This window comes from Aricia agestis, chromosome 18 (assembly GCF_905147365.1).
Source record: "Aricia agestis chromosome 18, ilAriAges1.1, whole genome shotgun sequence".
NCBI lineage: Eukaryota > Metazoa > Arthropoda > Insecta > Lepidoptera > Lycaenidae > Aricia > Aricia agestis.
The window spans coordinates 9,219,479-9,241,861 of NC_056423.1; the positions used below are offsets into that span (position 1 = coordinate 9,219,479).

At 37.6% G+C, this 22,383-nt stretch overlaps 1 protein-coding gene across 3 annotated transcripts in view; it reads right to left on the minus strand.

The window, feature by feature from the left end:
- LOC121735890 (probable DNA mismatch repair protein Msh6) overlaps positions 1-19,521 on the minus strand; it is a 28,701-nt gene extending 9,180 nt beyond the window's left edge. For 2 of the 3 annotated variants that reach the window (XM_042126874.1, XM_042126873.1), the window contains exons 1-15: positions 19,295-19,521; positions 18,874-19,011; positions 18,431-18,557; positions 17,935-18,121; positions 17,105-17,239; positions 15,713-15,848; positions 11,916-12,052; positions 11,316-11,450; positions 10,460-10,634; positions 9,128-9,431; positions 8,697-8,852; positions 8,205-8,451; positions 7,557-7,712; positions 6,037-6,171; positions 5,541-5,756 (exon numbers count right to left, since the gene is read on the minus strand). In XM_042126874.1, coding sequence (XP_041982808.1) covers positions 5,541-5,756; positions 6,037-6,171; positions 7,557-7,712; positions 8,205-8,451; positions 8,697-8,852; positions 9,128-9,431; positions 10,460-10,634; positions 11,316-11,450; positions 11,916-12,052; positions 15,713-15,848; positions 17,105-17,239; positions 17,935-18,121; positions 18,431-18,557; positions 18,874-19,011; positions 19,295-19,430 — 2,520 coding nt within the window. In that variant the 5' untranslated portion in view covers positions 19,431-19,521. The remainder of the gene's footprint in view (positions 1-5,540; positions 5,757-6,036; positions 6,172-7,556; positions 7,713-8,204; positions 8,452-8,696; positions 8,853-9,127; positions 9,432-10,459; positions 10,635-11,315; positions 11,451-11,915; positions 12,053-15,712; positions 15,849-17,104; positions 17,240-17,934; positions 18,122-18,430; positions 18,558-18,873; positions 19,012-19,294) is intronic. The other variant, XM_042126875.1, reaches the window with a different exon arrangement.
- Positions 19,522-22,383: the final 2,862 nt, after the last annotated feature.

Sequence of the window (22,383 nt, forward strand, 5' to 3'; positions counted from 1 at the left end):
CAGCAGAGTTCTCGGTACCTTTAATATGGTAAAATATTTGCGGGTTTACATTTTCTTGAAGCTGTGCCACTCTGTTTGCTACATAAGTTTGCCAGCGTGCGGGAGTTGAATTAATCCATGCTAACGTGACCATACTATCAGAAAAAGCGAATGTATTGTGTACGTTACAACGACTGCGATATGTATCTTGAACAGTACTTATTAATTTAGATAACATTAAAGCGGCATTTAATTCTAATCTAGCGAGCGTGATTTTTGTTTTAGACGGCGCTACTCGTGACTTAGCACACAGTAAGCTAACCATAGACCGGCGAGTTTCTTTACAATAAACATGAAGATAAACTACTCCACCGTATGCGCGCTCGCTTGCGTCGGCGCAACCGAAAATGGTGAGAGTTACATGCGGTTGAATACCTACAAATCGCGGAATTATAATTTGCTGTAAACAAGGCAACTCATTTACGAAAGTGTTCCATAAAGAAATTATATTTGCGAGCGGCGGGTCATCCCATTCTATATGACTTTCCCATAGCGATTTAATAATTAATTTTGCTAAAAGCGTGACAGGAGCTACGAATCCCATCAAATCCCAAATCCTAGCCACAAATGAAAGGATGTTACGTTTAGTACACTTACGGTCATCCTCTGTAACGCGAAAACAGAAATTATCTGAAGCGGGCGACCACTGTAGGCCTAATATTTTAAGGTTTCCGTCTGAACCTATATCAATTAAATCGGTCACTCTAGCCTCAGAAGGCATAGCACCAAGAAAATTTGATGAATTACTAGCGAATTTGACTAAGTCAAATCCGCCGGCGGCGAACAAATCAATCAGCTGTTTTGACGCGGTTATAGCTTCAGCGGTATTTCTAAAACTCAGGGCAACATCATCTGTATATATTGCGTCCTTTTCTAAGGCTGCAACCGCAATAGGAAATCGTGAACGTTCATCGTTCATAAGTTGACGTATTACGCGCATGGCTAAGTACGGACTACATGTCATACCAAAAGTTACTCTATTAAACTGATACAATTGAATAGGCTCATTCGAGTTAAATCTATACAAAATTCTTTGATATTGTCGAAAGGACTCTTTAACTGTCACTTGTAAAAACATTTGTCGAATATCAGCGCTTACCGCGACCGGAAACAGTCGGAAATTTAAAATAATTCGAAACAAATCCGATTGTAAATTTCTTCCCGTGTGTAAAATATCATTTAACGAAATACCTGAAGATGTTTTCATACTAGCATTTAAAACCATTCGAACTTTTGTTGTTAATTTATCTCCTCTGACTACAGCGTGATGCGGAATTACATAATATTGATTCGAATTAAGCGTGTTGTTATTTACAATTGTAATATAACCCTTTTCTATATACTCATTTATTATTTTATCGTACTCACGTTTAACTAGCGGATTTACTGACAAACGGCGTTCGAGAGATAAAAAGCGGCGCTCGGCGATATGCCTAGACTCTCCTAGCGACGCGGGGTCAGCCTTAAATGGTAGCGCGACCGAGTACCTACCATTACTATCTCGCGACGTAGTCTGTTCGAAAATATTTTCACATTCTTGTTCAGCGGGAGTTAAATAATTATCACTAGGTAATTCTTCCGTATCAAAGAAACGGGAAATACAATTTTCAAACGTACAATTAAAATTACAAAAGAAAGTTTGAGCGCGATCGTCAGTTGACGCGGTCTGAGCTTTGCCTAAAATCAAAAAACCGAGTGTAGTTTCTATAGCGATAGGTTCGTTTGAACCGCGAGAAAACTTACGTTGTAACAATATGCGAGCGAATACTTCACAACCGAGTATCATATCAATCGTACCGGGCTGGTAATAATAATTATCTGCGAGCGGCAAATCCTTTAAATAAGATAGCGAAGAAATGTCAACTTTACATGAGGGCAATTCACTAGTAATTCTACCAACCACGTAAGGCTGTAAATCAAACCGAACCTTATCATTTAAGCGAGAAATTAATTTTAAATTTGTTAACCCGCAGGGGTTATTCACAACATCACCTAAACCAGAAACTTGAGCGTTTTGAGCGGAAAATAGCGGTAAATTTAAGCGATCACAACATTCACGCGTAATTATATCTTTCATAGAACCAGAATCTATTAAAACACGAATAGGTATCAATTTTTTCGTATCAAACTGTTGGGCGTAGCATACCGCTGTACCTAAAAGTACAGTTTGACAATTATTGTAAATGTTACGCGAAGGGTCAATGACCTCCGAGTGCGTATTCGTAACACAAAGCGAAATATTTTGATTGTCTCGTGCGGAAGCGAAATTAATTTGTTGCACATCCTCTGACTTAGAAGTGTGTGCGGGCGGGAAATGCGCGGGTGCGTCTGCAACATGCGCGGTTTGTGCGTATGCGTGGGGAGCGTGTTCTTCATAAGAAGCGGGAGCGGGAGGGTATGCGGGAGGGCGAAGCCCTAAAGAGAGAGAATTGCTGCGTGTACTTACACGGGGAGGGGAATTCTCATATGCGGGAGAATAAGAGGGAGCGTTGTTGCATGTATTTATGCGAGGAGCGGAATTCTCATATGCGGGAGAATAAGAGGGAGCGTTGTTGCATGTATTTATGCGGGGAGCGGAATTCTCATATGCGGGAGAATAAGAGGGAGCGTTGTTGCATGTATTTATGCGGGGAGCGGAATTCTCATATGCGGGAGAATAAGAGGGAGCGTTGCGTGCTTCTATTCGGGGAGCGTGCGAGTAGGCACCAGCGCTGGCGCGCGGAAGCGAACTATTATAGCGAGCTGCGGCTGCGGGCGAGCGGGAAAACAATGCGATATGTTTATCATTGCGGTTATGATTAGGTTTTGCGGGAGTATTTAAATTATTGTTATGACCTTCAGCGTGAGTCATTGTATTAGCGAAAGCTTGTTTTGTAGAATCCGAAAAATGTATAAGCGAGTGATGATTACGCGAACAAAAACGACAACGTTTAATAGAATTACAATCTACTATTGAATGACGGTGGCTAAGGCAATTAAAACATAATTTATTAATTTTCGCGTACGTATAACGTTCAAAGGGATTTAATGATGTAAATTTAGGACATTGATACAACTGGTGTTTATCAACATTGCAACAATTACATTTTAATGATTTAGTTTCATTAAATGCGTATGGAGACGGTGAGTCATACCTACTTTGAATGTTGACAAATGTTTTAAACGTTTTATTCTGTGTCGCGGCGCGAGTTTTGTAAGAATTAGTATTGTTATTGTTTTGTGAGCTAGAAAACTTTACAATATTATTAACATTGGTGCGACTTAGAACGCGATACTGGTCTCTGATAAATTTAATTAATTCAGATGATGTTGGGAATTCTTTGTTTTCTCTAATATGCATTTCAAAACACTTAACAGTTTCTAAATCTAACGATCTCAATCCTAAGTGAACAAACATGAACTCAGCTAAATTTGTTATATCGATTTGTTTTAAAGCGGACACAAGCGTCGAGTATTTATCTACAAAACCCTCCAAAGCGGCCGGAGTTGCGGTATTTATTACTGGTAATTTAAGAAGTTGGTTAAAATAAGACACTGCAAGTGAACGTTTATCGTTATATTTGTCACAAAGTGCGGACCATAATAATGAATAATTGTCGCCCGTAGGTAAAATTCCTTTACTTAAGTCGAGCGCGTGCCCCGTTAATCTACCAAGCAAATATTGCATTTTCTCTGAGTTGGATAAAGTATTATTACTATGTATTATGTTGTGGAAATTTTCATAAAAAATAGACCAACTTTGAATGTCCCCGTTAAAAGAAGGTAATTCTAATCGCGGCAATCTAATTTTAGAATTATTGTCGTTATCATGATTACAATTCGATTTTACAACGCTTTCTTTTGATTCTATGGTGGAGCGGTTGGCTACTTCAATTTTGACTCGATTATACAAGTCATCAAATGCGAAAATTTGCTGAAAATCAGGCGATGCGTTAGGATCAAGAATTAAAGTTAACTCATTTTTACTATTAATTGCGGAAATAAATTCGGCGCGGATACTATCTATAGTTACGCAATTGGTTAAAAAATCTTGCGAACTTCTAGTGGGCGCGGTCGATATTGGAATCGAATCAAAAACAGATTGCATACGTTGAAAATACGCAGCGGCTTTAATTTCAGCGAGTTTTAAGTTCCGTTCGCCTGCCATTTTTGCTGAAGCGTCAGCGTGCTCATGGCTTCGCGTCGTCGCCATTTTGTTTTACACAAATTATACGAGAAAAAGCGAGTTTGCGGATAAATTTAACTAAAAAACGCGGTAAATAACGCACAAATTAAGAATATTATGCGGCTCGTATGGACCAAATGGTTTGTATGCGAATTTAGTGGACTGTATTAGGTTTAAAAATTTATAAACTATGAATCGTTACCACACCACAAGTTAACATCTGCTGCTGCATGAATACACCAATATAACAAATTAGAGATCTTACCTTGGATGGGAACAGCGGATTTCCAGCGTCACATGTATAGGGGGGCCCCCTTTTTAGCGGTTATAGAAAATTCGCGGCTTTTAGCGTAGCGCGGTGCGGTGCGCGGAGCGCGGCTCAAGCGGAACAGAACAACTTCACTCTTTCAGTCCTGCGGCCACGATTTGCGACGAACTTCACTATTGGCGCAAGTGGCGCCAAACTCGCGTAGCGGATATCGAGGGAAAGAGAGGATTATTAGGACAGGATCGATAAGACCTCGTCCAATGTCATAACAGTGCACAAACACAACAACAGATGGCGTTATAAATTATATGCGGCAACAATTCATAGAAATATAACAAACGGCGCCTTCAATGTCCCTCGGGCTCCCTGAGATCATATCCAAGGTTTTCGTGGTTGGATACCGCTGTCGATCCTGGCGACACAGGAGATATAGTGGTGGGCCAAAGCCCGATTAAAAAAAAAACACACACTTTCACATTTATAATATTAGTATGAATGTGGAAGGACGATAGTATAGCAGATATTTTTCCGTCTCTACGTCTCATATACTACGCACGAAAATATTTGCTGACACTACGTGCCTTTAGGATTGATCTTTCATTCCTGCAGGTATGTATGTTACGTACACAATAATACGTACGTGAACAATAATATTGTTAGTGCATGATTGAAAGAGACAAGTAGCCATGGGCGTACCGAGCCCAGTACCAGCCCCCCCCCCCCCCCCCCCCGGATCATGTTGACGTCCCTACTAAGTATAATATGTATTACTTTTATCTATAAAAATAAAAACAAATTTTTGCCATTTGTTTGCAATACAATATTTTTACAACTAAAAATTATTATTTTTTTATTCTTTATAAACACCTGATTTGCCCCTCTGGCCCAGAACCTGGGTAATTTGCCCCCCCCCCCCCCCGCCATCAGAACCGGCCTAGAACCTGGGTCATGGGCGTACCCAATTTTTCTAACTACGCATGGAATGTCCCATTTTTTGTTCCCGGATTTTATACTTGCTAACAGCACCGCCGTCTCCCACTGGCTGTGATGATGATGATGATGAGTTACCTGGTCATCACACGTGATGTCCGGCACGCAGACGTCGCCGCTCTGCTGCCGGCCGAACTCCGCCAGCGCGAGCAGTACGTCCAGGGTCGCTACACACTGCACCGCCGTCTCCCACTGGCTGTGATGGGAGGAGAACTTCTCGAATATTCGACGACTCAAGTCCTTCAGCACGTTGCGTTTCTGCTCTTCCGCGGCTATCATGCGCTCTAATAGTTCCTGAAATTGTATATCTATTACTTATACCAGAGTTTCTTAGCTTTCAAAATGCTAAAGCAATTGTCTGCTATCAAATTCAGGCTCTAACGGTAGAGATATACCCTTCGAACTTTACCATATTGGCTAAACAAAAATGTTTTGCAAAACTTCATACTGACATGCAAGTAAAATTTTCGAGGGACTTTATTCACAAATCATTAGTCTTCACAATTATTAGTCTTTTTCTTTATATTATAATATTATGTGAACAAGATTGTATGGGAGCATTAATAGCCCTTACCTTCGTCTCATCAGTGGAGAATCTCTTGAACCCCTTGCGCGCACCTTCAAGTTGGTAGTCCGGTCCGGCGCGCGAGGCCGCGCTTAACGGCACTTCCAATTGATATCGCTTCTTATCCGTACCTACGTATGTCACCTGAAAACAGTCTACTATAATATAATAACTGTCTGAGTTATAGGATCCAAATATTTATATTACAATAAAAAAAAAAACAAAATCGGTACAGACTATAAGACACTGAGCTCTATAATGGTCATCGCATATTACACCGACTCCACTCCAATCCATCTCACATAATGGCATTGAATTCTCAGCTTTATGTAATGTTACTTAGGAGTTCATTTACTAACAAAAGTTCATTTGCGAACAAGCGAACAACTAGTTGACGAGGAGTCGCCAGCTGGCTGTCCATGCGGTGTGAGTTTTTTATATATTTTAGAATTTGCCTATGCTCTTATGTCCTAACAATATAGCTTACATTTCCATGCCATGCTGTGAGTTGGGTTGGCGTCGAGTCGATGTAATGTGCGATGAGCTTTAATCGGCCAGCATAAAAAAAACGTGACTTCGTCTTTTAGGTGAGCAAAAGCAAAAAGTGCTCGTGTGTAGCGAACACCCATTTGGGCACTAAACAGTTCCAGCCATAAAGTTAATATACCTAGCGGAATAGAGCAACAATCTGGAGCTGTCAAACGAAATCGAAATTGGTTTCATCTGTGTGTAAAAATATGTGTACGTATACACTTACACAAGCATGATTGAACATGATTTCTATGAGATTAAATTGTCAACGTGCGGCACGTGCCGACTGGACGTCAAAAAAGAGTGCTGCTGTCATGTATCACACGTCTCTTTTTACCACGCAGTGTTACTGATAGTGACATCTCATCTCTCTCAGGCCTTTGTTTCTCTATTCCGCTAGGTATATTAACTTTATGGTTCCAGCCAAATTTAAATTAATCCGCTTCAGTTACCGAAATAATAATTGTGGGAGATATAGATATTATATCATTATGTATTTAGAAACTAAATGAAATTTGTGTAGTTTATTTAGATATTCTATTATGTGTAATATATTATATAATATATATAAATTACTATATATTTTATAAATATATGAGGATTTCATTTTGTGTAAGTTTAGCACTTTAAGTCTTAGACATTATTTTCTGTTATCATATTTTGGTTGTCTGGAAGAAACTGCTGAAAGCGGTAAGGCCGCCTATTTGTCTAATGTTGTTTATGTTTTTGTTATTTTATATTGTTTTTTTTAAATGCAAATAAAGAATTTACAAATAAATTTATAAATAAATAAATGATATAGACAACTCCGTTGCACCAAAATTAGTTTTTCCGGGATAAAAGGTATTTCTGTCTTTTCCCGGGGCTCAAAGTATCACCATGCCAAAGTTCAGCAAAATGAGTTCAGCAGTTTGGGCGTGAAAAGGTAACAGACAGACAGACACACTTTAGCATTAATTCTATTATTAATATGGATTATTATTAATAAATATCCTCACCCGACATCTGAAGAATTTCTCTTGCTCGGTCAAATACTCCTGCAATTCTCCTTCTATTTCCTTTATGAGAGTGAGGGTGTGGTCATATTCCTGGTCTACGCCTGCACTGGGTAGAATATGACCTTCTTTCTCCGCTTCTTTTTGATTAAAGGCTTCCTATAAATCCAGTGACAGCATTACCAACCCGCAAATGCAAATGGGGCTCCACAATCGTTTTCTCTACAGATCATGTATGAAAAGGGACGATTTGAAGCAGCATTAATAAGACAGCCGTGCGTAAGAAATTATAATACGGTTCACATACGAAAAACAGTATTGAAATATACATAATGTCTTCATTTACAGAAATACTCCCAAGTATTTAAGGATGAAAGCTTAAATATTTTGTTCTTCTTGTGAAGTGGCAGATAGAAGGAGACCTGGCCGCAGACGAATTCTTAGTTCAACAATTTCAGTGGTTAAAAGTGTATAAACTTATAAAGCTTCCAAATCCTTTTGACAAAATAGTAATAGCCACAATGATAGTCAACCTCCCAAAAGGAGACGGCACAGTGAGAAAGAAATAATGTATACAACTGTATACATACTGTATACAAGAAATAAAATAATCTAATATATACATAGTACATACTCTGGCAGCAATCTTACCTTGAAAAATTTCAACGTATCCCTGTAATCGGGATACCGTCCATCCGGAGCGAACTGCGAGACCCTCTTTATCAACGCCGAATCAACCTCGGAGAAGAGTTTCATCAGGTTGAGCGCAGCCGCGAACCCGTTCAACACCGCTATGAAGTCTAGCACTTTGCGCTTGGTGTAGGTTTTCTCCTCGTAGAATATAGCCCGGGAGTCTGGATGGCACTTCGATCTCTTTAGGTTGCCTAGGGTGTGCACTCTGCAAATAACATTTTGCTTATAGATTTTTTCTCTTAGATTTACATTTTCGATATGTTATAGGTTTAGATTCCATTGAATACTACTTTAATGTCGAGAGAAACATAATATCGTGAAGTTCAAGTATCTGAGTACTGTCGCTAATTATAAATCTAGCCGACAGATCTCAAATCAGATTCATTTGACAAAGCCTGACTAAACATATTAGGTCTGCCATCTGAATCTACCTTTTTCGAGGGTACATACTTAGACAACAGCCGTTCCAAATCCGGCAACGACGTAAGTATATCCTTAGCATCTTGACATGTCTGCTGATCGTTGAACAAGTATTTAACCGCCTCCTGTCTCTCTTTGATCACCGTTAAGTTGCAGCTCGGAGAACAAACCCATTGGTACAGGAATCTGAACATAAAGCAACAAGAGAATTATTACTGAAGCAAGCCAAAGGACTGCTGAAATTAACTACATTTAACACCAAAATGCTAGATCTCATTATTTAGATTTTAGACATGTCCATGACTATTACAACTAGTAACTACAAGGATGAAGGATGTATTGAGTGGTTAAAATAGGAATGCCGCAATTTTGTAAAGTTTTACTTCATACCGTACCGTATAAAGTGTCAGGTATAAAGACACACTTTCGCGTTTAAATTATTAGTATGTATAAACCCTTACCTCTTTCCCATAGGCGTTGAGCAAAAATTCAATCTGTCATACAAGCAGCCCTCGTCTTGTACAATCCTTAGGTTCTTGAGCGTTATGGCGTCAAGCACCATCGTGTTGCCGCCGGTCCACTCGCTCTTCTCTTGCGTGTCTGTATTCGTGTCTGTCTGTACGTCCGGTGGCGTGTACCTCGTAAACTGCCCCATGGTCAATACTTGTAGGTCTAGCAGGCATTCCGTGAGGTATGTGACGCACGCCCCGAGCGCTTTGATGGCCAGCGAGCAGTTGGGTGCAGGCGTCAGCCCCAAAGCGTCACCTGTTTGGTAAATACTAAATAATCTACATATGACTACTGCTATTTTAAAGTTAGTTAAGAAATTAATAGAAAGGGCGTTACTTTGCGGAAATCCATAGCGTATTATATTTCGTGAAATGTTGCTAAAAATAATAATACACTAAATTTTAAAGGGCGAATTATAAAATGTGAGAGTAAAAAAAATTTTGCGACTGATGATGGCATACTGTTTTAATAACTTGAGCGGTATGAATTTAAGTAAGCTAAAAACTAAACTAAACTAACAACGAATATTGATTACTAATAAAATCCAGAACGAGCTTACAAAAAGTGGACTGTGATTAATCCATTTCACATATTAAAATTTTATCCGAGCCACAACATTACTAAGTGAGCGACTGGAAATACAGAGAGGGCAACTGATTTTTCTAAGCGAGGTTATACATAACGAACTACTAAAAAGTATGCTTTGTATGGAAGGTACTTTGGGGTATACGTCTTAAGATCCCCCATCTTAATCTGACAGATCCGATGACATTTCAATATTCGAAAATAACTTTTTTTTAACCCACCACGTGAGAAATCTGATTTCTATACCATGATAACTAGACACATGTCGGAAGCCCATACAAGCTTAATCGGACACGCTCGAGCTTGCCGCGAAATCCTCTGTTCCCCTCCCCATTATTTAGTGGCAATGACAATGCAATAATTGTAATTTTTTTTTAAAACTTGAGAGGAGTCAAGGGACACCCGGCTGGAACGAAGTTATAAAAAAAAGAAGACTACCGCCACCACCACTACTACCCAGCTACAAAAATTCAAATTTCCCGCCAGTTGATGTCATCGCCAAATCAACGCCCTCTGTACTTCAGTACTCTCAGTACTTCGCAAGTACTAAAAGGAGTCGATACAAATTGCGGTCAAAAAGTGTCGTTAGAACTTTTTCCGTCTAGCCTCCTTTCACAACGCGCGATAAGGAACTTCGTTCCAAAAACAGCGCGTTATTTTTTCTAACTAATTATAATTTTATTAATAAAAACACTCACGCGGGCTGAGCAGCGGCTGCAGTCCGTCCGGCCAGGCGTTCTCGTAGTAGTTGTCAGCTAGGGTCTTAAGTACTGCCTCAGGGTCCCGTAGAGTTCGCGGCTCGCGGCGCGCGCCGTGCCAGCGAGTCGCCAGGAGGCGCGAGGTGTGTTGACATAGCCGACGGTCGTGGACTATCTGTGGGAATATCGAGTACTTGATGACGCCCGCAACTCCGTTGCGCCAAAATTCGTTTATGAGGAACTGTACATTTTTCCGGGGAAAAAAAGTAATCAACGAATTTCCACACCAAAAGAATCGGGTATGTGATTGCTGTTTATCTACGAATAATAAAAACTAAGGAACTGTGTAACTGTGTCAAAAATGTTGTCCGCGAGTCTACAAAATGTGACCCGAATACATGCATACTTTATGCATGTATTCGGTGCACAATTTTGTGTTTTCATTTATACAAGTGACAATTATTGTATTTATTTCATAAATGAATGTTAGTGTTTCGTAGCAATTGTCATATTTTAGTGTGCTAAAAAAGAACCAAATTCAAAACAGTTGAAGTATGGGAGTTTCGTTTCCATAGTTTTTATTGTTCATAGGTGTTTATCTAATAATCGCTGTATTTATTATTGTCCTACGATGGACTGGCTCTTCCCTGTTCATTCCCTGGCCAACAGAGCTGAGTATAAATGACTTATTATATAGTCCGTCAAGAAAGTGAAGAAATTAAAAAGTGACAACATCGTAGTGTCATCTCTTTTTTCTTAGATTGATTTGAAAGGGATGACACTACGATGTTGCCACTTTTTAATTTCTTCACTTTCTTGACAGACTGTACTTGTTATCGCCTTGCCGAGTACTCACCAGCACAGGCGGGTAATGCGCCAACGTAGTGAGCAGTCTGGACGAGTGTTTGTCGTCATCGAACTCGCCGATATAGAACTGGCCGATAGACGTGTCCACGAAGCACACGCCGTACCGTCTGACGCTGGTGCTTTCCTGTAGAAGCAATATAATAATAATATAGTTATTGGCGTAAAAATTATGTTAAATCTATATAAATTAAGTAGAAATAATTTTGTCTTACTAAAACTCGGCTGAAGCGTTGTGCCTAATTTCTTGAAATATTAACCACAAATGCTCACAATGTTGACCTAATTTTTTCTATTTAAAAAGCGTGAACGTCAAAATATTGACATTAAAACTTTTTAAATTGCGTTTAAAAAAATTGAAACGTCAACATTGTGAGTGAACGTCAAAACATCGACATTAAAACTTTTTATATTGCGTTTAAAAATATTCAAACGTCAAAATTGTGACCATAAGCTATGGAATGTATGTCCATCAAAAAGCTGATGTGACGTCCTGCAGCCCGCAGGCCTGCGCTCCCCGCACCGCCACCTGGCATATCTCGCGCCGCACCACCTAGTGTCATTGACTGTGACAGCCGATGTGACACCTCACCTCGGCCAGCCCCATCATGTATAGCGCGCCGGAGTCCGCGGGCCCGGCGTCCTGCAGCCCGCAGGCCTGCGCCCCCCGCACCGCCACCTGGCATATCTCGCGCCGCACCACCTTGTCGAACTTGCTCGTTGTGCCCACTGACAAACATGTTCTATTATTAGTTATTACGTTAAGGCAACAGATCCATTGTGGCACGCTTAAACCGACCAATCAGTGATATTTTCGATAATAACTAACGATTCGTTTCGCAATATTACTAAGGCGACTCGCATCTTCGCGAAAACACTACCTTTTGTCAGTAAGGTTAAAAAATGTAATCACCATTGTCTAATTATCCGTGTTTTCGCGAAGTCCCTAGAGTTTTCGCAATAACTCGATTTATCAAATCATCCTACGACATCTATATATACGCGAGCGAAAAACGTTGGATTCCTTTTGACGAAAATGCGGAAACGTAGATGATTGAAATTTTGCACAGTTATAGTTTATATGGTGAAGGAGTGCATCGAGCTTATATTATTTTGAATTCGCATCTGGTATAAAAAATATATCGACTGAAAAAATTATTAAAATCGATTCAGCAGTTTTGACTTGTATTCATTATTACTTAAAAAATGTAATCACCATTGTCTAATTATCCGTGTTTTGGCGAAGTCCCTAGAATATTCGCAATAATTCGATTTATCAAATCATCCTACGACATCTATATGTATATTAACCGATTCAATGCGGCGCACCTTTTTGAAGACTTTCAGTCGTGGCGGCATACAATTTTCCCGTGACACGTGAGCCGTGTCATACGCCATAGAAGTAGATGACACGGCTACCATGTCATCCACCACGTTCAAAAAGCTTTATGGTTTTTTTTTTAGTTTTTACGCTTGTATTAACTTGATTTATTTAGTTGAGCCCAAACCATTGTTGTTGACGGAAGGCTACGTTGTTTTGAGTTGATTTCGAGTAGTTTTACGTGTAAACCTGAAAATGGCAGGTAAGCGATTTTTTATTCAGATGTTGGATACCTTTTGTAGGTTTCAAAGTTAGAAAAATGAGTACCTACCTATATTAAATAGATCTGGGTTTCCAAAGTAAATAATACGTTCGTAGATAAATTTAAAGAAGTTCGTTGTTTTTAACCGACTTCCAAAAAAGAGGAGGTGTGTTCAACGATTACTCCGCCGTTTGTGAACCGATTTTCAAAATTTTTCTTTTGTTGCATGGGGTATTTGTTCCGATTGATCCGGTTCCGAGTTGGTACCATGTTTACAAAAGTGGTGATCTGATGATGGGAACCATGAGGAATCCAGGGGACTTCTTGAAAATCAAATGGGAACATATGGTTATTTTGGTTTTATGGGATGTGTTTTGATCATATGATGCTACCAAAAAGTAAAATTTTGCACCATGGTATACCACGGTCCCGAAGGTGCTGAACAGAACTCCTGATTCCTTATAGATACGTGTTTGGAGTTTCGCTGTTGTTTAAAATACCAAAATCATAAGCTACTATGCTGATTACATTTATCATCATCATCAACACTACACCATGCATCATCAAATTATGACCCTGTTATTAGTACTTTTCATAGTCTTATAGATCGAGACTGATGTTTTTGATCATTATTCTGTAGTTTGTCTAATGATTTTAATATTATTTAGTTATTTTAAAGCATAATACTATTATTCGGTGTGTTGGTGACAATTATGTTAATAAAAAACGCCAAAACTGTGTAGAAAACCTTAAGAATAACTAAAAGAGTAAAAATTTTTTTTAAACAAAAAAATTAAAACCGACTTTCAAGGTAAAAACAATAGTAATTTTCTAAACTGAACTAAAAAGTATTAAATAATAATTCTTATTCTGTACTCAGTATTTCTGTTCTCAATCTTCATAATTTTGAAGTCAGTACCAGTCCTATAAGTTGCAGTTACATTATTCTGTCATAGACCTGGCGATTAGGTTAGCTGGCGGCTAGTTAGCGTCCTAATTTTTGTGATCAGAAATTTCGGATAGTGTATGGTGGGCTAAAAAAGGAGACAGCACCTACTTTTTTCAATTCACAGAATATTCAGAGGAAGCCTATAAGCTTGTTTTACGTAGAAAATTTTGACGGTTTTGTTCGGAGTAGAACCTTCTAAAGTGTAATTTGAGGAAGATACAATCGCTTTTTAAATGACACGGCTCACGTGTCATACGCCACACGTTAAAAACCCATAAGACGCGGCTGCCGTATAATCCGCAATGAATGCATCTTTTAAAAAAGATTGACGGCCCCTACTTTTTTTCAAATCACTGAATATTCAGAGGCGAAGCCTATAGGCTTGTTCTACGTGGAAAATTAAGATGATTTTGTTCAGAGTAGTACCTTCTAAAGTGTAATTTGAGGGAGATACAATCGTTTTTCAAATGACACGCCTCCCGTGTCATACGCCACAAGTTAAAATCGCGTATGACACGGCTCCCGTGTCATCCGCACTGAATCAGTTAATACGCGAGCGAAAAACGTTGGATCCCTTTTGACGAAAAATGCGGAAACGTAGATGATTGAAATTTTGCACAGTTATAGTTTAGATGGTGAAGGAGTGCATCGAGCTTATATTATTTTGAATTCGCATCTGGTATAAAAAATATATCGACTGAAAAAATGATTAAAATCGATTCAGCAGTTTTGATTTGTATTCATTATTACTACCCGTGGCCCGCATTTGTCGGTACCGCCGCAAAAGCTACTTCCCGCAATTTTTAAATCTGTAATATCTTCAAAAATATTCATTTAAATCTTAAGCTGTAAAGGGCCATATAGATCTACATTAAATCAACAATGTATTTAAGTTATTTAATTGGATAATGATTAATGCTGTATTTATTAAAAATAATTAACGGCTGACATCAACACTGAGTGTTAAAAGCCTCTGTAAAATAAAAAGATAAAAAAAAAAAATTGCTTCGAAAATTAGCCATTATTTGTCGTAAAAAGTAAATGACAAAAAAATGTCATCATAAGAGATAGACATATACCATCCATCGCGGAGTTTTCTGTAGACCTTTTCAATGTGTACAATACTAGGTACATTATTTTGATAAATCTCGTAGGGTTCAGCCTGCGTTTGCAATGTAAGCGGAAAAAAATGTAATTATTTACGACATCACATTAGAAACCCCAACAATAACAGTATTTCTCCACTATTTAATGAATGTTACATTATTTTTTTTTATATTATATTATTGTTGAAAGGGCTTTTATATTTTATTATTGTCTCATGAACTACTGGAGCAATTTTTATGTTATTTGGCTAAGATGTAGAGAGGACCACGTGAAGGATAGTTCGTGCCGAAGCATGGCTCTCCCACGTTTTTATACGTGGGAGAGCCATGCTTCGGCACGAACGAGCCGGCTCGACCGGAGAAATACCACGTTCTCACAGAAAACCGGCGTGAAATAGCGCTTGCGCTGTGTTTCGCCGAGTGAGTGAGTTAACCGGAGGCCCAATCCCCTACCCTATTTTCTTCCCTACCCTCCCCTATTCCCTTCCCTTCCCATCTCTATCCTCCCCTATTACCCTTTTCCCTCTTAAAAGGCCGACAACGCACCTGCAGCTCTTCTGATGCTGAGAGTGTCCATGGGCGACGGAAGTTGCTCGTTTGCAACTTCCGTCGTTTTCCCTTATTTCATTAAAAAAAGAAAAGAACATAGACTATTTCTTTTGTAGAAAATGTATGTTTTCCTTGAAATTCTTAATTTACGCGGGCGAAGCCGTGCGGAGCGTCTAGTAATTTATAATTAACTTGTACTCACTTTGCTTGCATCTCTCCTGCATCATGTCCGGTGTCTCTGTCTGCTCCACCCTCGCCACTTTGTAACCTTTGGAGACGAGCGTAGCCGCCATACGCGCGTACGCACTCTCTGGGAATCCTGAGTGTGCAAACTCCCCCTAGAACATTTTTTTTTATTATATAAAATTTTTTTCATTATATAAAAATTTTAAGTTGTGCAACAAAAGTAAACAATAAATGTTGTGCGACTCCCTTAGTCGTTGATGCCAAACGAGCGTAATTTTGTGAGTAGTGTGTTGCAGACTTACGGTCGCGTAAATTATTTTTCATAATAATCATTCACAAAATTGTGCTTGTGTGAATGCAGCAGAATTTTTGCCGACCGAAATTCTGCGACAACGCTCGTTTGGCCTCACCCTAAATGGGCTTGAGCCTTGACATAAACTGTGCGACAAAATAAAAAAATATAGGCTTTAATGTGCGCTTTTATAATTTTGAACGTGACGGTAATATCGTGGACGTCCGCGGTAAAACGTTAAACGATAACATGGGGAAGTCACATGTATGCAAATACATATATAGAAGACGTTTTTAAATTTCCGTCAGCGATAACTTTTTAACGTGCACGTTAGAGGACATCACGACGTCTACTCACTCTTAAGCTGGCCGATTCTGTATCGTTCATTTGTGAGTTAATAACTGAGTTAGTAACGAAACGGAGGAGTAAGTAACGGAAAGTGCCACTTTTTGTATTCACTTGCATACAAAAGTGAGACTTTCCGTTGCTCACTCCTCTGTTTCGTTACTAACTCAGTGATTAACTCACAAATGTACGATACAGAATCGGCCAGCTGAACCGCACAAAACGTCCGCGGTGCGTAAAATTAATTTAAAAGGGTATTTAACGTACCCAACGTTTTATTGTGGAAATCGGCTTTCACGATAACGTGACATCCAGAATTATAAAAGCGCACATTAGGGAACAATATACATATTTTTTACAAGATAAAAAATACGTGTGGCACTCGGGGACTGCCGCGGTAAAGCTATTGCATAGCATCTAGTCTACACGCATACGTCTAGTCGCATGCACACCAACACCGCGCCGAAGTCTGTCGAACTGAAACAAGGTTACGTCGGCTTTCAACGCCCCACCGCTGTGCCCTTATGGGGGGGGGGGGGGGGGTGTTAGGTTTATTTTCGTTACTGAATTTTTTGATTCGGTCGCCGAGATAAAGCTATGCGATAGCTTAAAAACATTATCTTAAATTGTTACACTAAATTGCAATCACAAAATTATCTGTATTAGTTGCAAATATTATTTGCGGACTTAAAAAGGTTTGGTCCTACTTCTAAAAAAAAAGTGTAAAAATGCCAAAATGTAATGCAGTACTTTATGAAGAAAACAACTAACCTTCATGTAAGAAAAACCCAATTCATTGACACCAACTGCGGCATCCATGTGGTAAAGCTCATAAAATTTGCCCACTTTGAAGAATAACACACAGTCAAAATGTGTGGACTTCATATCCCACCATTGCCGATGTGCCTGAAAAAAAATTTTGATAATACATAACTAGGGCCCAGATTTATATGTAAATACCACCGACATAAGAAGCTAAATGGCCACGAAATGACCACGAAACACGCCTGCCTTTAAAATTTGTAAACTAAAAATGGCGGATTTTACTAGAGATGTCACTGAATACTAAAAGAAATATCGATATTGATATGAAGTTTTTTTATTCAGTGACGTCTCTAGTAAAATCCGCCACCACAAAAAAGTCCACAAATTTTGAATTCAATGACCTAATAGGTCTTTGCCTTTACTATTATTTGGAAAAGTATTGATATCAATATTTTTTTATTATTCAGTGACATCTCTAGTAAAATCCGCCATTTTTAGTTTACAAATTTTGAAGGCAGGCGTCTTTTGTGGTCATTTCGTGTCCATATAGCTTCTTATGTCGATGGTATTTACATATAAATCCGGGCCCTATACATAACCCTAATCTAATGTAATTTATGAATAATAAAAAACTGGTTATTAAAAGAAATATCACATTATTTTATTTCCACTAATTATGAAAAAAAAGCCCTATTTAAAGTTTACAATCATTATTATAAAACCACCTATAATTATTGACCTTAAAATGATGAAATTAGAAAAAAAAATGAGTGCTACAAAATTGATGCCCCCAGCGAGATGTTACCAAAAAAGAAGAGTTTAGCATAAACACTTACAGGGGTTTGCGACTTAAGAAATTCCGGCGGAACATACAGTGTAGAGGGATCATAATCTGGATCGTTAGGCCTCCGTCTTTTTGCATCCCGCACCTTTTCCGGCTTCAACCACTCGAGCTTACAGTGTGTCCAATTTCCATCGTCTGCTGCTATTGGTTCATCTTGTGGCTCAGATTTTATTTGTACTCTAAAATAACAATTGTTTTTTCCATTTACTCATAAAAAAATGTTGTGTATGTTATAAGTTATACAATATTTTGATCTTTTCTATCAAGCTACTTTTTAATGTAGTAGAAAAAAAAACAAAATACTATAACTATAATTAGTTTGTAAAAGTATAGATCTTTTTAGTAGTACTGGTTACTAAATTCATTTATAAAAAAATGATAATATTATATCACAGACTTCAAGCCCGAAGTTTGTATAGATATTTTTTTCTATACAAACTTCTGGCTTAAAACCTGCAGTATTATTATAATAATAAGATTAAGCTTACTTTTCCTTGGTAGTGGCACTCTTCTTTTTGCTACTTTTAGGGGAATCCCCTGGTTCATATCTGAAGCTGTCTTGGAGTTTCTTTTCAAATTTACTCTTCTCCTTTGGTGTTTCTACTTCATTTACTGCTAAAAATTAACAACTATTTTGTATTTACTTACTTATTGGACTTGAATAAATGAATTCAAACTAATAAAGACCAGTGTGTTTTGTTATTGCATGGATAATATTATTTATCGCTTCAACTCCCAAGAGGCCCAGGTGGGCAGCGATAAAATTGAATAGCTATTGTGTCTGGTTTTCCTACAATCGAGGTATTATGTAAGGTCATTTATTTACATACATTTTCTTCAATTTAGATCAAAATGAGTTGAAACACAGTTTAGGTGACATGATAGAGTAACAATTTTATTTTATTATACAAACCATCAATAAAAGGAATACCTTTGTTCTCCACATCAGAATCATCGGAATCAACTGGGTTTGGTCTTATTCTCTTCCTCTTCTTCACCACAATATCCTCATCACTGTCCTCAGCATGTGGAGGTTCAGGGGATAAAGAGGGTCTGTCTCTTTTGCTGCCTTTAAATAGAAAAGGCCACATGAACAAAAACAAAGAAAGGGAATCCAAGAACTAATGTAAAACTTCAGCAAAATACTTACGAAGTATTAAAATGATACACGTGCGTTTTATATAATAAAAATATAATACTATAAAAACCTTAAAAGGTTGTGGGTTTCAAGTTGAAACTCAAGAGGAATGTGCGCTCGGCGCTCCTAAGAAAAGATCAAGTTAACTTAAAACAAGATCGCAAAACTGTTATGAAGCGTAGTGTGAATATAATTAATATAGTATTGTACTTACTTTTAACTTCATCTTTGCACGCTGAAGAGTTTAAAGCCTTCTTTGCTTCACCAATTGTTTTTTTAGTACTTGGAGGGGTTTTTGTGAAATAGTTGAATAGTGTGTTGGCACTACCAATACTGTTGCGTTTAGACATTTTAATAAGACATCCGAGTATTAATTATTTTAGTGAATTTTAAAGTAAAATACAAGTAATTCGGGAAATTATAAAATTTGCAAGCCGAACAGCGAATATATATTGGCGCAAATTCGAATTTTAAAAGTGACGTGAGATGTCAAAGTTTTTACTTTTTTTTCTTATTATGGCACTTCGGCTATTGAACCATGGTCCATGGCCAGAATCGTAGACATGTCGCAGCCAACTGGTTTAAATAGCCGTTCAATCAAACAGCTAGCCCTTTTGACTGAACAACGCCATTCAATCACACGTCTAGCTTTTTAACGTTTTGATCGACTTATAGTCTATCAAGAAAGTCATGACAGGCGGGAATTTTTTAAAATGAAATAAAAAAATATGAGAACTTTATTAATTCGAGATCAAAATGTGCAAGGTGACAATATTTAAAATGTAATAAGCGTTTTCTGTGAAAAAAAAAGAAAAAAATACACCTTTTAAGCGTGATTATGTTTAGAAAATTTTCCCGCCTGTCATGACTTTCTTGACAGGCTATAAGTCGATCAAAACGTTCAACACTACAGCTGATGCAAAAGCCGCCGTTTGATTGAATTAGTTCAGCGCTCACCACCGCGGCGCTAGGTGCGTTTTGTTTCCAATATGGCGTCAACAAACCGGTGTTTTGTGGTTGTATTAAGAGATTTTTCGTAAATATACAAGGTGTAACAAAAATAAGTGATAATACTTTAGGGTGTATATGTGCTTAAAACATTTGCTCTTTTAGCGCTGCTACTTTCACAGTGAACTCTCTATAAGGAACACATACACACCCTAAAGTATTATCACTTATTTTTGTTACACCTTGTATACGTTACAAGTATTATTAAAGAGACAGAAATTATGGGGGCACATATGAGTGAATCAAAATTTAAACTAATATTCGAGGAGAAATTACGGGATTATGAAATGCATCACCAAGGTACTTATATCACCAAGGTAATTGCAATTGTGTTCAAAATGCGTGAGAATACAATAAATAATTAATCTGCTTGTTATCATTAGGCTAGCGTAATAATAGCACTAAACTAATGATCACCTTAGTTAATTTACCATTTTACCAGTTGGCTAAGCGTCATCTAGCTGTAGTGTTGAACGTTGCAATCAACAAGTCGGCTAAACTACGTATAGCCGTGTGATTGAATGGCTTTTTTAACCAGTCGACTGCGACAGACATATCAACTTGAATATTATAGTCCGTCAAGAAAGTGAAGAAATTATAAAATAATATATCCACAGCCGAACATAATGAGGCATTTTCCTATATTTTTAATTTGATTGTCAAACAGTTTCCATTTTAGTAACTAGATGGCGTATGGATAGACAACTATTGGTAATACCAGGGAATACCATCAATAATTGCTACAAAACTGGGCAAAATAATGTAAAACTTGATACATTTCAATTTGAAAAAGACGCAATAATATTCTAATGAATAGGATAATAAAGTTATTATAACGATGTTTTAGCTAAAACTCACGGAAGAAATAGCCCTATTTACCGATATTCACACCAAATGTCACAGGAATTATAAATTTTGGTTTTGACAACATCTTACCTGCACTTTTGCATGATAACAGATATTTAATGGCCAATATTTTACCAATAATGAACATCGAAAACCCAAATAACACAATTTGGGAAAAAATAATAAAAACCACACCAACAATAAAAAGTAGAAGAAGTTTCAAAGTAACATGGCCGCCAAAACTCTTTCAGTTGTCAGTTTTCAGTTTGACAAGTTTTTATTATGTCAGCGTGTTCCTAAACTATTACCAGTATACTGGCCTAATCGCTTAGGCCAATGATCGCTTAGGTTTAAGACATATTTTTGATTTGTGACACTTGAAAGTACACTGATATTTTTTGGAAACACAACCCATATGTAGTCAGTGATGCCAACCTGCAGATAATTTCAGATCGGTGAGGAACCAATAGAAAATCTAGAAGTGTTTATCCTTACGCCATCTAGTGATTGTTAAAAATAAAATTAAAAAATATAAATGAAAATCCCTCATTATTATAACCTCCTCGTTTTTTGGAAGTCGGTTAAAAAGTGGCAACATCGTAGTGTCATCCCCTTTTTCTTAGATTGATTTGAAAGGGATGACACTACGATGTTGCCACTTTTTAATTTCTTCACTATTTTGTCGGACTATACATTTGAATTAAAACAAAGGAGTATATATATATAATTTTATACTCCTATTTCACAGTTAATATTTATAATTCTTATTAATAACTTAGCATTTAGCATCTTTTTATTTTTATTCATTTACAATTATAGGAAACATTTGTTTTTGTAGATGGAATATAATTTATTACATTTTTTTTTGTTTTCTTGTAAAAAAAACCCGTAGCAAGGAACATGAAAACTGTCACCCATAAATCATCTTAGAACGCACAAACTATAGTGGTGGAAATTTGGATCACTATAATCATGCTATAATCATTCTCCTTTAATTATAAGTATTAAAAATATGACATATTGTTACACGTTTCACATAGGGGGATATTAGATTATCATATATATTGGATCCGAGATCATTGAGTCAATGATATTGGATAGTGTGATATAGACATATGATTAATTTCTTCCTTGATCATAGATTTTTGACATTTGCTGAGAGATTGGATCCAATACGGTCATAGAAATAGGTGTTGCCAGTTTAATATAAAAAAGAGTTTTTAATTTCTTGTTCGTTAATATGTTTCAAATAATGTAATGTGATTATTTTTCTAATTATATACTTGGATAATCTTGCTGAAATAACAAAAAACAAGCCATATTAAAAATGACGATGTCTTTTGACAAATCGAATTCTCTGAGATTTAGTAACCCTGACGTCAATACCTGTCAGCGTTAGCGCTCTCCATTGGCTATTGAAACCACATATAACGTAAAATAGGATCAATG